Source organism: Amphiura filiformis, chromosome 2 (assembly GCF_039555335.1).
Source record: "Amphiura filiformis chromosome 2, Afil_fr2py, whole genome shotgun sequence".
Lineage (NCBI taxonomy): Eukaryota > Metazoa > Echinodermata > Ophiuroidea > Amphilepidida > Amphiuridae > Amphiura > Amphiura filiformis.
Window position 1 is genome coordinate 84,504,605 of NC_092629.1, and position 12,565 is coordinate 84,517,169.

Here is a 12,565-nt window from a genome sequence, read left to right on the forward strand (position 1 = left end):
TGGCAATGTGACCATCCACCTTTAATGAGGCAATGTAACCATCTACCTTTAATGAGGCAATGTGACCATCCACCTTTAATGAGGCAATGTGACCATCTACTTCTAATGAGGCAATGTGACCATCCACCTTTAATGAGGCAATGTAACCATCTACCTTTAATGAGGCAATGTGACCATCCACCTTTAATGAGGCAATGTGACCATCTACTTCTAATGAGGCAATGTGACCATCTACCTTTAACGTGGCAATGTGACCATCCACCTTTAATGAGGCAATGTCACCATCTACCTTTAATGAGGCAATGTGACCATCCACCTTTAATGAGGCAATGTAACCATCTACTTCTAATGAGGCAATGTGACCATCCACCTTTAATGAGGCAATGTGACTATCCACCTTTAATGAGGCAATGTGACCATCTACTTCTAATGAGGCAATGTGACCATCCACCTTTAATGAGGCAATGTAACCATCTACTTCTAATGAGGCAATGTGACCATCCACCTTTAATGAGGCAATGTGACTATCCACCTTTAATGAGGCAATGTGACCATCTACTTCTAATGAGGCAATGTGACCATCCACCTTTAATGAGGCAATGTAACCATCTACCTTTAATGAGGCAATGTGACCATCTACCTTTAATGAGGCAATGTAACCATCTACCTTTAATGAGGCAATGTGACCATCTACCTTTAATGAGGCAATGTAACCATCTACCTTTAATGAGGCAATATGACCATCTACCTTTAACGTGGCAAATCAACATAACAATGACTTGAATCAAGCCAACGTCTACAACAATTGATTCCCGGAAAATACAGCAGTAAATTTTTGGATTCAAAAAATATCCTGTTTTGCCAAATGAAACATTTCCCAATCTTAATGCTTTAGTTGAACTGCCAATATTTGGACAATTTTGGAAACTAAGGGCCCAAAAATAATACACATTTAGTGGGTTTTTGTATGCTATGACAATCAAGTCTAGAGATCTGCGGCCTTGTTGTTTTTTAAGTCCAGTCAGGCTTATTGTTAGGGTTAGGACTAGGGCTATGATTATGATTAGGGTTAGGGATAGGATTAGGGTTAAGATTAGCTTACACGAAATAATTACATGAAGGATCTACCATATGTTAACTAAACGGCTCTTTTCAGAGCCATCGAGTTTCGAAAGAGACAGAAAATGTTTCCGAACCACAGAAAGCACAGCTCTTTTCAGAGCCACCAAACTTTACAAACAGACAAATAAGATTGGTGTAATCTTTTTGTTGGATATTCATAGTTTTGAATATCTTTAACCAAAAAGTATAATTGGTTATGTGTAGATATTTATTTTTTAGAAACCAAGATAAGCTTTCACCACATAAATATATATGATTAAGAAATTCTAAACCGAAGAATTCCTAAATTAATAAAGCTAGATTTAAGTTTTATGACCAGGTAATTACTGGAAGCAGGTTACCCTCTGTGCCCTTTGCCTTTTTGTAATTTGGCAAAACATGATATTATTATTTTGTCTAATGAAAAAAAAATCAGTGCTGAATTTTTTTTTATCTAAGTACAACTGAACAGTGAGCAACAACAAAATCCAACTCACAGTACGTGTAAACACTAACGCATCTTTAGACAATTTGAAATTGTAATTGATATTGCAACGAGAACTTGGCAGTACAAATATTTACTTTTAAAATTCATTTTAAAGATTTGTTTGCTTTGCTATGTTTAATTTACATTTCTGAGATGCTCAATGGCCAACCAACAACCACAATTGGTCGGCGGGCCACAATTTAAACTACTGTAACAATTAAACAGGTCCGTTGCCCAGAATTTATGGCGGGTGCTTACCTTTTTCGGGCAAATAAACAGCTTGCATCCACACTGTTAGAATACGGACTACTAGGTGAATCACACAATTGTAGCTTTTAACCAACATGTTTAAATTTTTAACGCACGTTAATGTTTTGGGTGTTTCTTTTTAAACCTTTGGGCACTTTTAAACACAACATGTTTATAAAGGTCGACTTTTTGGTGGATAGGGGGTATGCGTCGTATCTCCACAAACCCATCCCTCCCGGCTATATACCGGCCTGGTTACAAAATAAATAGGCAATTGTGGTTCTAATCTAAGCCCTCTAAATTTTGTTTGGCAGTTTATCGTTACGCTACAAGTAAGTTTAAAGCATTTCGTCCTGACAGCCTTAGTTCACAATTTCACAAAGGAATTCTCAAGTTCCAGTTCCATAAGATGACCATCCTACCAGTTAGTCATACAGCCAAGGGCAATACATAACCGAGATACGTGAATAAGTGTCATCATTATGACCTTGTTCAGTCAGGCTAGTCCAGCTTTCCAGAATGTGACCTTCATATTCATTACGCTACAAGTCTCTTTAAAGTTTTAATCAATTCTTCTTGATGATACCTTTAGTTCCCAAAGTAATTCTAAAGTGGCCGGTTCATGAGATGACCACTCTACCAGCTTGTCACAAGTTTGACCAGATGGGAATCAGTTACATCATTATTCTGTCAGACTTGTCCAGCTTTGTGTGACCTTTATTACGCTAAAGTTTTAAGTCATTCTTCTTGAGAACCTTATTTAGTTCACAAAGCAATTTCTCTGTCCCTGAATGACCACTTCACCAACATATCATACAACCCAGTTCAGTCCAGAAAGTGACCTAATTGACGTAATTGTCAAATCCAGTTGTGTTATTTTGATCTTAATGACCAAGAGGCACGTAGATCATACTGATGGGCAGACCAAGAAGAGTTATGGGCTTAAAATGAAAGCGGATCATTCGATTTATGTACATCGTCTTTTTTGATATTTCCTTTAGGAATGGAACAGTTCCGACCATTGGAAAGATTCCATAGCCACTGCACAGCTGCCGCAGGCGTCACTTCAATATGTACGTATGTGTCCTTAAGAGGAGTGCTAGAAAAAAGCCACCCAAGGAAATCCGAAGGTGAATACGATGACCGGAAGTCGTTCATTCAAGATCCGGGCGTCCCGATTTTCCGCCAACTTTGCAACTTTCGACAAGTAAGTAGTATAGTCGAAAACGAGTGTTTTTTGCTTCCTTTCTAACTTTTTGGTTTCGGTTTGTGGTATTTCGCTGTCGTTGGACCAGAAGTAAACAACTGTATGGCTGTATCTTGTGGCGTAGATACACCCATTATCGCATTCAACATGTAACCTGCAAAAGAAAGGAAGAAGGGATTAGGCCGTGTTCAGTTTGTTTCCGAATTTACTTCTTCTTCAAAAGGCCATTACCAGGGGGCGTTATGGTTATATGGGGTTCTGTTATGATGTATGATTATATTGCTTATGAGGAGGCACCCACGACATTTAATTATTTTCAAAAGCCAATAAACAGACGTAAAAAAACAAAGATTGAACCAACACACAATGAGCTTGTTATGTTTTCATGTTCGTCTCGATTATCATGATTATGATTAACAGCCATATAAGGTAAGTGGCGCCAAACATTCCCAAAACAAAATCACAGCCAATGCAAGCCAATATGAAAGATAGAACCTGACATGATGATTATACTGTTATAGTTTAGGATTTACAACAGTATTAGTTCTGAATTGGACCCATATGTTCCAATTATATTCCACGCCCAATGCAAGGCCGAAAATGGAACCCTGAGGAACACTGGCTCGATATTGCTATTATTGAAGACCGAATTAAAAAAGACTAGTTTGCGTATGACGTCCTGTTAACCAGACCAAAGATACTGTACTGCGCAGGTCAGCAACCAATCATGTCGCGTCTTTGCCCTGACGTCAGACGCAAACTAGTCTTTTTAATTCGGTCTTCAATTATGCGGTCCGTGTACAACCATATTGGTTATAAAGCTTGAAACAAGTAAGTAAGTAAATAAGTAAACAAGCATGGTAAGTAAGCAAGTAAGTATTATGCAACACCAGTCGTGAAATGAGACCTTCCTTACCCTCCCTTCATGCCCTTACAAATGCTGTTAATGATTTCAGTATCTTTAAGAGTCAGTCGGATTGAAGGCAACCATGGCTTCTCGGGATCAGGTGCTCTACTGACTTCGAGAGGAAACTGCACCGCACTCTCAGGTATACAACCAGGCCTGATACGGTCATGATAGATGACAAAACCACTTGGATTGTTGATTTCATGGCGGCTACCTTGGCTGATCTCGGTGCCACTTTTTAGTGTAATGGCCACGTGCTTGTAGTAGACACGTAGTTGCATCCTAGGATGAAATTGGAAAGTACCTGTAAAGTAGAAAGGACCAAAGGTAATCAATATCAACATGACTGAAAATCTTGCAAAATTATAAAAAAAGGGCAGTCCAATTGAAAGGTTCTAGAATAGATTCACCAGGCGAGGAGCATCTTATTTTGAACGACTGTTTTCAGAGCCACTAAATCTTCTGTAGGATAGGACACCTACTACATTCGACTCTTTTTAGAGTCATCAACCTTTTAGTGGACAAGGAGTAGTTCATTTGAACGGCTCTTTTCAGAGCCACCAAATCTTCAGTTGTCAAGGGACAACCTACTTTATACGGTTTTAATATATAAATGGGTAATCTATTTAACTGGGGGTAAGGCTAGGCCAGCTAACTGTGATCTGTAGGCAAGAGACAGGCTACAATGCATTTCTGTTATTAATTTTGAGGTGATCTTGACGAAAGCTCCAACTGACAGTTTGCTATAAAAACATAAACGGGCGGTAAAACCATTTTCCTCAAATGGAGTTGTAAATGGATTGAAGAGCGGTGTTCATATACATAATACAGGGCATGACCGTTGTTTATGCCCTCGGCTCCCTATCGGGTATAAACAATCGAGCATGCCCTCAATTCTATAAATGAACCCCTAAATAATAGCTAGAAAGTTTGTTTTTATACCAAACCTTTAAAAATACACAATGTCAAATTATATTCCGACACAGCACCGACTGGGTATTAAAAACAAAGTCATTATTTATTACAGACATTATTATTATTAATATAATTTATTACTACACTGCCGTACTCCTTTATTAATTGCTTGGGTGTTTTGGTAAGTAAATATGAGTACTGAAACACAATTTCAAATATTTCTTAATTTTGTTCATGGTATATCTTTTAAAAGCATATGTACATGTTCTGGATGTTGTTGGAATGGGTATAAAGTACTTACACTTCTGCACGTGCCCATTGCCCATGGGTGATCTGTGATTTGCTGACGATATGGTCGATGAATCAGGACTCATTGCGTTCTGAGGTGAGACTGGATTGGTTGCAGTCAGTGGTTGGATAGCCGTTGGAGTTGGAAATCTGTCAGCACCTGCATCTGGATACATTGTCCCGCCACCATCTACTGCAAGCTGCTGTTGAGGTTGAAACCCCACATTGGTGAGAACAGGGGCCACTCCAGATGTTTCTGGAACAGGAACTGCTCCAAATGCTTCTGGACACACTGGGTTGCTAGGCATTGCGAGATGATCTTGATGAGGTTGATTTGGGGCTCCATTATCTAACATTGCAAGGATAGTCTGCTCATCCAGCTGAGTTTGCTGATACTCTCCATTTGGAATTCCATTAGCATGATTAGGGGTAACTGTTTCTACCAAATTTGCTGCGTCATCAGTGACTTCTGCAATATTCCATTGGCATGGTTGATGCTGATGCAAAGGGGGATTAGTTATGTCCATTGGTGCAACAGCTGGCCCTGGCATAGGCGATGCTGAATCGCCAGGAAAAAAAAGAAAAAAGGAACAAAATTGACGTCACGCAGTCATACGTCAGTTCAACTAATTATTGCGATTGTATGAATTAAATTTTGATTCAATTAAACATCTCAGATGTTAACAAAAGACAGCACCTATAATTGAAGACCGAATTAAAAAAGACAGAGGCACGATGTGATTGGTTGCTGACCAGCGCAGTACAACATTTTTGGTCTGGTTGACAGGACGTCATACGCAAACTAGTCATTTAATTCGGTCTTCAATTATGAAGAGTGGATTTTTTTTGCGGTTATGTTCGTTCATTAAAGTACATTTACAATCATGTAAAGTCAGAATTTTGAGGGGGAAATCGAGGGCGTCTTCCTAAACAATTTGATTTAATATATGCCCTGGTGGAAAATTAACTGGATCAAATATAGAATATGAATTTCTGAACAAAATTATTCCACGATATTTCTAAGTGGTTTTTAATCTGTAACGCCTTACCTTGGTACTCAGGACCCAAGAATTCATCTAAAAGATCAGCTGGGATCTGGCTCAGTGAATCAGGACCTGTAAGAAAATGAACCAATTGTGGAAAAATGTTTCTTAATAATATTGCAATTTGGAATAATCATATTTTCTCAGGCATATCCTCTGGATCCTCGCATTTAATATTTAATGTCTCATATTGACTGATGTTCTGCCAGGACACAGCAGATAGGCCGCCCTCTCTAATTATAATTAAAATTACATTGGCCGTGAGACATTTTCGAGAGAATAAAATCATTACATGTTCAATTCCCCGGTAGATCCGCCATGAGCTGTTGTGGCGTGTGGTGGTGAGCTATACGACATGTAATCGTTAGTGCACGCTGGTTCGAATCCGAACGGTTCTGATTTTTTCTCTCCTTTTGTCTGAGCTCCGTTTCTTTAATTAATTATGTTTTGCATATATTTTCCAATTCTTTGATTTTGACGAATTGATGATGATTGATCGCAATTCTTAATACATTATACATGTTGTATGTATGTATGTCAAAATACAGGTGAAAGCAACTTTCAAGCCCGCTTTCAAGGGGTGAAATTTGACGAAAATGATACAAAACAAAAGGGCTAAAAGCATGAAAAAGTTATAAAAAAAAAGGCATACAAATCTTAAATATCATGAAAATATGGGACAGATATATTCATGATTATCCCAGCTTCTCACGGGGGGGACCTCTGTCCCCCCTGTATATTTCCCGGTATATTTTTGACTCTAGATCCAAATAAATCCAACCAATGACGTCTTACCTAACCACATGCCATCATACTCCATTGTGTCCACATCTGTTGTCTCAGATGCCTGAAAATAAGGGACATCATATTATTCATGATTTTGTAGTGAAATCAATGACACCACGCCCCCCCCCCCCTCGGAGTGAGAACATATAGCAAAACATTAAAGGGGGACTCCGGCAATCATAACATTATGCCTTATATGTTAGAAAATAATTATCAAGCACGAATCACATTGTTTTATTTAAAACAAACGTGAATAAAAACGAATAAAAACAGTCGGCTCTCAACACGCGATATTCAAAATTCCCGCGCCGAAATTGTCCAAGTGCAATGACGTAATGGTTATTTGTGTTCAATTGTCGTCAGCCTTCATCATGTTCATTGTATTACTGGGACGTCATTGCACTCGGCGCCCGGGAATTTTGAATATCGCGTGTTGAGAAACGGATGTTTTTATTCGTTTTTATGGTCACTATGAGTTTCTTTTAAATAAAAGCATGTGATTCGTGCTTGATAATTATTTTTCTAACATTATAAGGAATAATGTTGTGATTGCCGGAGACTTCCTTTAAGTCAGTTTTCCGGTATTTTTTTGTGGTGAACTATGAAATGGTATCAACCCGGGCATAATAGAGCCTAATAACGCCTATGTTACTTGCTTACTAACTTACTGACTAACCTTTTGGTCTGAAATGGACATGTCACGAAAGTATGACCCCCCTCCCCCCTATGGGGTCAAATAAAAGAGAAAAAGTAAAGAATATAATAAAAATATTTCCCCACCTCACACTCATCATAACACCCGGGTCGATATTCATATGGGTCCTTTTCATATCTCAAATTGCCAAGAAGGTATGAACCCCCCCCCCAGTAGTGTCAAATAAAAGAGATAAAAGTAAAGAATATAATAAAAAATAATTTCCCCATCCTTAAGGGCTGGGGTATGAACGTTTGGACAGTATTTATTTTGGGACATTTGAGCACATCAGACATATCGTATTGCATTCCGAATACGAAGAATATCATTCTGATATCAAATAATTTTGATTTTTGAAATTCGCAATTTAATACACATTTTATGGCAAATCATTAAAAATTGATATTTTTGATATTTAACAGTACTTGAAGTAAACTTGGTAAATCTGATGATTTATACTTAAAGTGTATGTAGGTGGGATGAAAAGCCGACGATCAATTTAAAATTTTGACCTTTCATATTGAAGATATGGGGTTTTTTCCCCAAAAAAAAAAAAAATTAGGTCTTTTTGGGAAAAAATCCATATCTTTAATACGAAAAATCAAAATTTTCAATTGACCGTCGGCTTTTCCTCCCAGCTACATACACTTTAAGAATATATCATTAGATTTATATAATTTACTTCGAGGACTGTTATATATCAACAATTTGAAAAATATCAATTTTTTATAATTTGTCATAAAATTTGTATTATATTGTGATTTTCAAAAAATGAAAATTATTTGATATCAGAAAGACATGCTTCGTATTCAGAATGCAATTCGATAGGTCTGATTCTCATCTTCTCTGGTCTGAGGTGCTCTCATGTCCCACAAAAAATACTGTCGAAACGCAATAAACGCTCATTTTAGATCCCTTAAGACCAAAGTCAATATTCATATTTTGGGTCCTTTTCATATCTCGAAATGCCAAGAGGTATGATGAACACCTGAGTGAAGAAGTAAAGAATGTATCAAAAAGTTTCCCACCGGGGGTGACACACCTTGTAAGACCTAGGTCAATAAGTAAAGAATGTATTTAAAAAAATTCCCACCGGGGTGACACTCCTTGTAAGACATGTCAATAATATTCATATCTCGGAATGCCAAGAAGGTATGACCCCCTCCTCCCCGAGCGGTGTCAAACGAAAGAGAAAGAAGTAGGCCTAAAGAATGGGGTTTTTTTTAAAGTCCCACAAGTGGTGACGTACTCCTCGGGATCAATATTCATATTGTGGGTCCTTTTCGCCATTTGAGAAATGCCATGAAAACAATCCACATATGGCGTCACAAATCAACTCTTAATACATACTGACTGCCCCTCGTATATCAGGTCACCTTCCTTTAAAGCCATAATGTACGATCTTATAATATGAAATTGGTAAAAAAAATTCAAACCTGATTTTTTGGCATAATTATTTGTAATGTTTACACACGTCCCAACTTGCACCTAAATGGAATCGGCCAAATTTGTTGTCTTTGTAGGCCAACAGAGCAAAGTTCGACATATTATCATAATTTAAAAATTATGATATGTCCTCCCATAGAACTGTGTGTTAAATGGCCAAAATAACCAGTGGGGTTTCTTTCACTTTACCTTGTTATTTCAACCTAAAATGGACAGCAACCCTTCTCGTCAGTTATTACTAATATTATTTCAACATTTTGAATAAAGAATAACAAAATCAAAATTTGACGGAAATCGTATACATAAGGGATCTAGAAGGAACGTTTTGAGCGTTTCGACAGTATTTTTTGTGGGACATGAGAGCACATCAGACATATCGAATTGCATTCTGAATACGAAGAATGTCTTTCTGATATCAAATAATTTTCATTTCTTTTGAAATTCACGATATAATACAAATTTTATGACAAATTATTAAAATTTGATATTTTTCACATTTTTGATATATAACAGTCCTCAAAGTAAATTTTTATAAATCTAATGATATATTCTTAAAGTGTATGTAGCTGGGAGGAAAAGCCGACGATCAATTGAAAATTTTGACCTTTCATATTGAAGATATGGATTTTTTTCCAAAAAAGACCTACATTTTTTTGGTGTTTAGGGATAAAAAAATCCATATCTTCAATACGAAAGGTCAAAATTTTCAATTGATCGTCGGCTTTTCATCCCACCTACAGATACTTTGAGTATAAATCATCAGATTTATATAGCCCCCCTAGTTTACTTCGAATACTGTCAAATATCAATTTTTAATAATTTGCCATAAAATGTGTATTACATTGCGAATTTCAAACAATCAAAATTATTTGATATCATCAGGACATTCTTCGTATTCAGAATGCAATTCGATATGTCTGATGTGCTCTAATGTCCCACAATAAATACTGTCCAAACGTTCATACCCCATCCCTTAAGGCTTTAACGTACCATTTTTGCGTAGTTCTCCGACGACGCGACGGAAAGCTACCGGTACCACAAGCACAGACCTGTCTCCAGAAATATTCCTTATCTCCTCTTGCCCTTTAGCTTTGAATAAATATGTTCCAATATCTGACAGCATGTAGAAATATCAACAGATGAATTTCAGGTTCAAACACTCATGTGTAAAATAGTACTGCATGCATAACAACATCATGAACATGGCAGTCGAAGAGCGTCATGATCTATTTTTAGAAGCTTTTTGAAGACGGGATTCCCGTATATTTTTTTTCGCGCGCCAGTTTGATTAAATATTGCACACAAACTCTGTGTGGAGCGAGCGGAATCAAAGCGGAACGCGTACTAGCCTAATTAAAGGGCAATTTATATAGTGATCTCATACTTGGATTTTGTTCTATCAATGAAAGTATATTATAAGGCCAAGTAAAATATAAAAAAAACATGCTTCACCATGTTCACGTCCGGGTTTTGAAAAAAGGAGTAAGAGGGGGCTTTTTATTTTTTTATCATGATCGCAAAATCGGTGTAATACCCATAATTAGAGCTGTTTTAGCGCATACAATAATGCCTGGAAAAAGGGGGCCTCTTTTTATCTGTTGTTATGAGAGATAGGCCCCCTCTTATACTATCACAAAAAGTTATAACTGAATTTCAAAAAATAAAAATAAAATTGAAGAAACCTCAAAAAAGGATGCGTGACGAGAGGGGACGTGAAACGTGTTTATTATTTTTATTTGGCCTAATATAAATACTATAAATACTACTACTACTACTACTACTACTACTACTACTACTACTACTACTACTATAGTAATAATATTACCCAATGACCCCCCTTTTTCAGGAATTGTGAACAAATTTCTCTCACCGAATGAGTTTTTTTTCTGTAAATTTTCTTGACTTTTTGAACAATTTCCCAGTCTCACGGAATGACCCCGTTTTTTGGAAATTTTACTGAAAGCCCAATTTGTAACATTTTCCCAGACATGTATTCCGCAGTCTCACGGAAAGCCCCCTCTTTTTCACCCAGGCCAATGCCGCGCCGACCCGGCCCCAGTCTCTCACCGGAAGTTTCCAAACTGGTGACTCAGCACGCCACCGCGCACCGTGAAGTCTTCGTCACTTCTAAAGTCGATCCAAGAGGTCGAGTGCCAATTGCAATGAAAACAACTGACACCATAACAACGACAAGTGGTGGAAGAGACTATAAAGGGGAAAGATGAAGGGAGGAGAGTAGGCCTTGACTAGTCGTAGCAAGACCCTGGGGGCGACAAGGTGCAGTGTGGCTCAGCCCCCTCAATCATTTTGGTGCAGGAATACCTTTCAGCCGTCCCCCCCCCCCAATAATCCTAGGTGAAGTTAAAAAATTGTGATAAAATAGTGGGTGTTTGTGACCTATATTTTCAGCCCCCCCATATTTCTTTTTGACATTAGGAGGGGGGATGGAGTTGGAAAAATAGTTGAAGTATAGTGAATCCAGCACCTTTTGGCAACAGAATAAGTTATTGGTACAAATGCGAAAAATTTGCCATATGGAATCTAAACCGGTAAAACATGGTGCAAAAGTGGAAAGAGTGGCACTTTGGGGGCTAAAATGGCCGAATATGAGGTTAATTTTGTCAGAAACCCACACACAGGCGTCCTGAGACGAAAATATCTCAGCAGGCGTCAACATTGGGGGATGATTGTATGGACCATCCCACCTAGCAAAATATTGGGAGGTTTACCCCCCAATATCTACGCCTATGCCCCCCCCATGTTGACATTAAGTAATTTTTGCTTTTGCTCGTCCACCTAGTCCGACCTGTTTTTTTCTTAGTTACTAACTATACTCGAACTCTACCGCTCTGTCTACCGCTCAAGAAAGATTAACCACAAAAATCCACTAACCGCCCCTCACGACAGCGGCGCGGTCACTGGAATTTCGCGATTCGTCTTTCTTAACTTAACTTTTGGTAACTTAAAAAAAGAAGGTCCTACTCGTCGGACTACGCCCACCTGCTTGCTACGCCATTGTATAATAATACGAGATAGGTACAAGGAGATAGAGAAAAACAAGTGTTAATAATACTCTTTTTTCATGTTTTTGTAACTTTGTTATTATTTTAATAACATGTAATTCCGTTAAAATGTTAACATTTAACTTATATTAAATAAAAGAGCATTTCGTGATCCACAGCCTCATTCCCCACTTTTCTATTAAAAAAAAGAGATTTTTTATGCCACTGGAAACCTCTGGCTACATATGTTTAGGCCTATGTACCAAATATTTCTTGGAGATTAATTCGTTTAGCAAAAATTTCGTGAAATTTGAATTACGTTCTGGTATACCAGAACGAAATTACAACACATTGTCTATGGAGCAGTGTAATACACATAATCATGCATAACTCACAAACGCAAAATCAGAATCAACTGAAATTTTGGAAATATGTTTTCG

General features: G+C 37.7%; 1 protein-coding gene across 1 annotated transcript; it reads right to left on the reverse strand.

Annotated features, from left to right (window-relative positions):
- Positions 1-549: 549 nt before the first annotated feature.
- LOC140146729 (uncharacterized) lies at positions 550-10,303 on the reverse strand. The gene is made up of 6 exons (XM_072168602.1): positions 10,114-10,303; positions 6,993-7,044; positions 6,204-6,269; positions 5,168-5,713; positions 3,961-4,255; positions 550-3,198 (listed from the first exon to the last, which is right to left on the reverse strand). Exons 1-6 carry the CDS (start codon positions 10,114-10,116, stop codon positions 2,937-2,939), a joined length of 1,224 nt encoding a protein of 407 aa, XP_072024703.1. The 5' UTR covers positions 10,117-10,303; the 3' UTR covers positions 550-2,936.
- Positions 10,304-12,565: the final 2,262 nt, after the last annotated feature.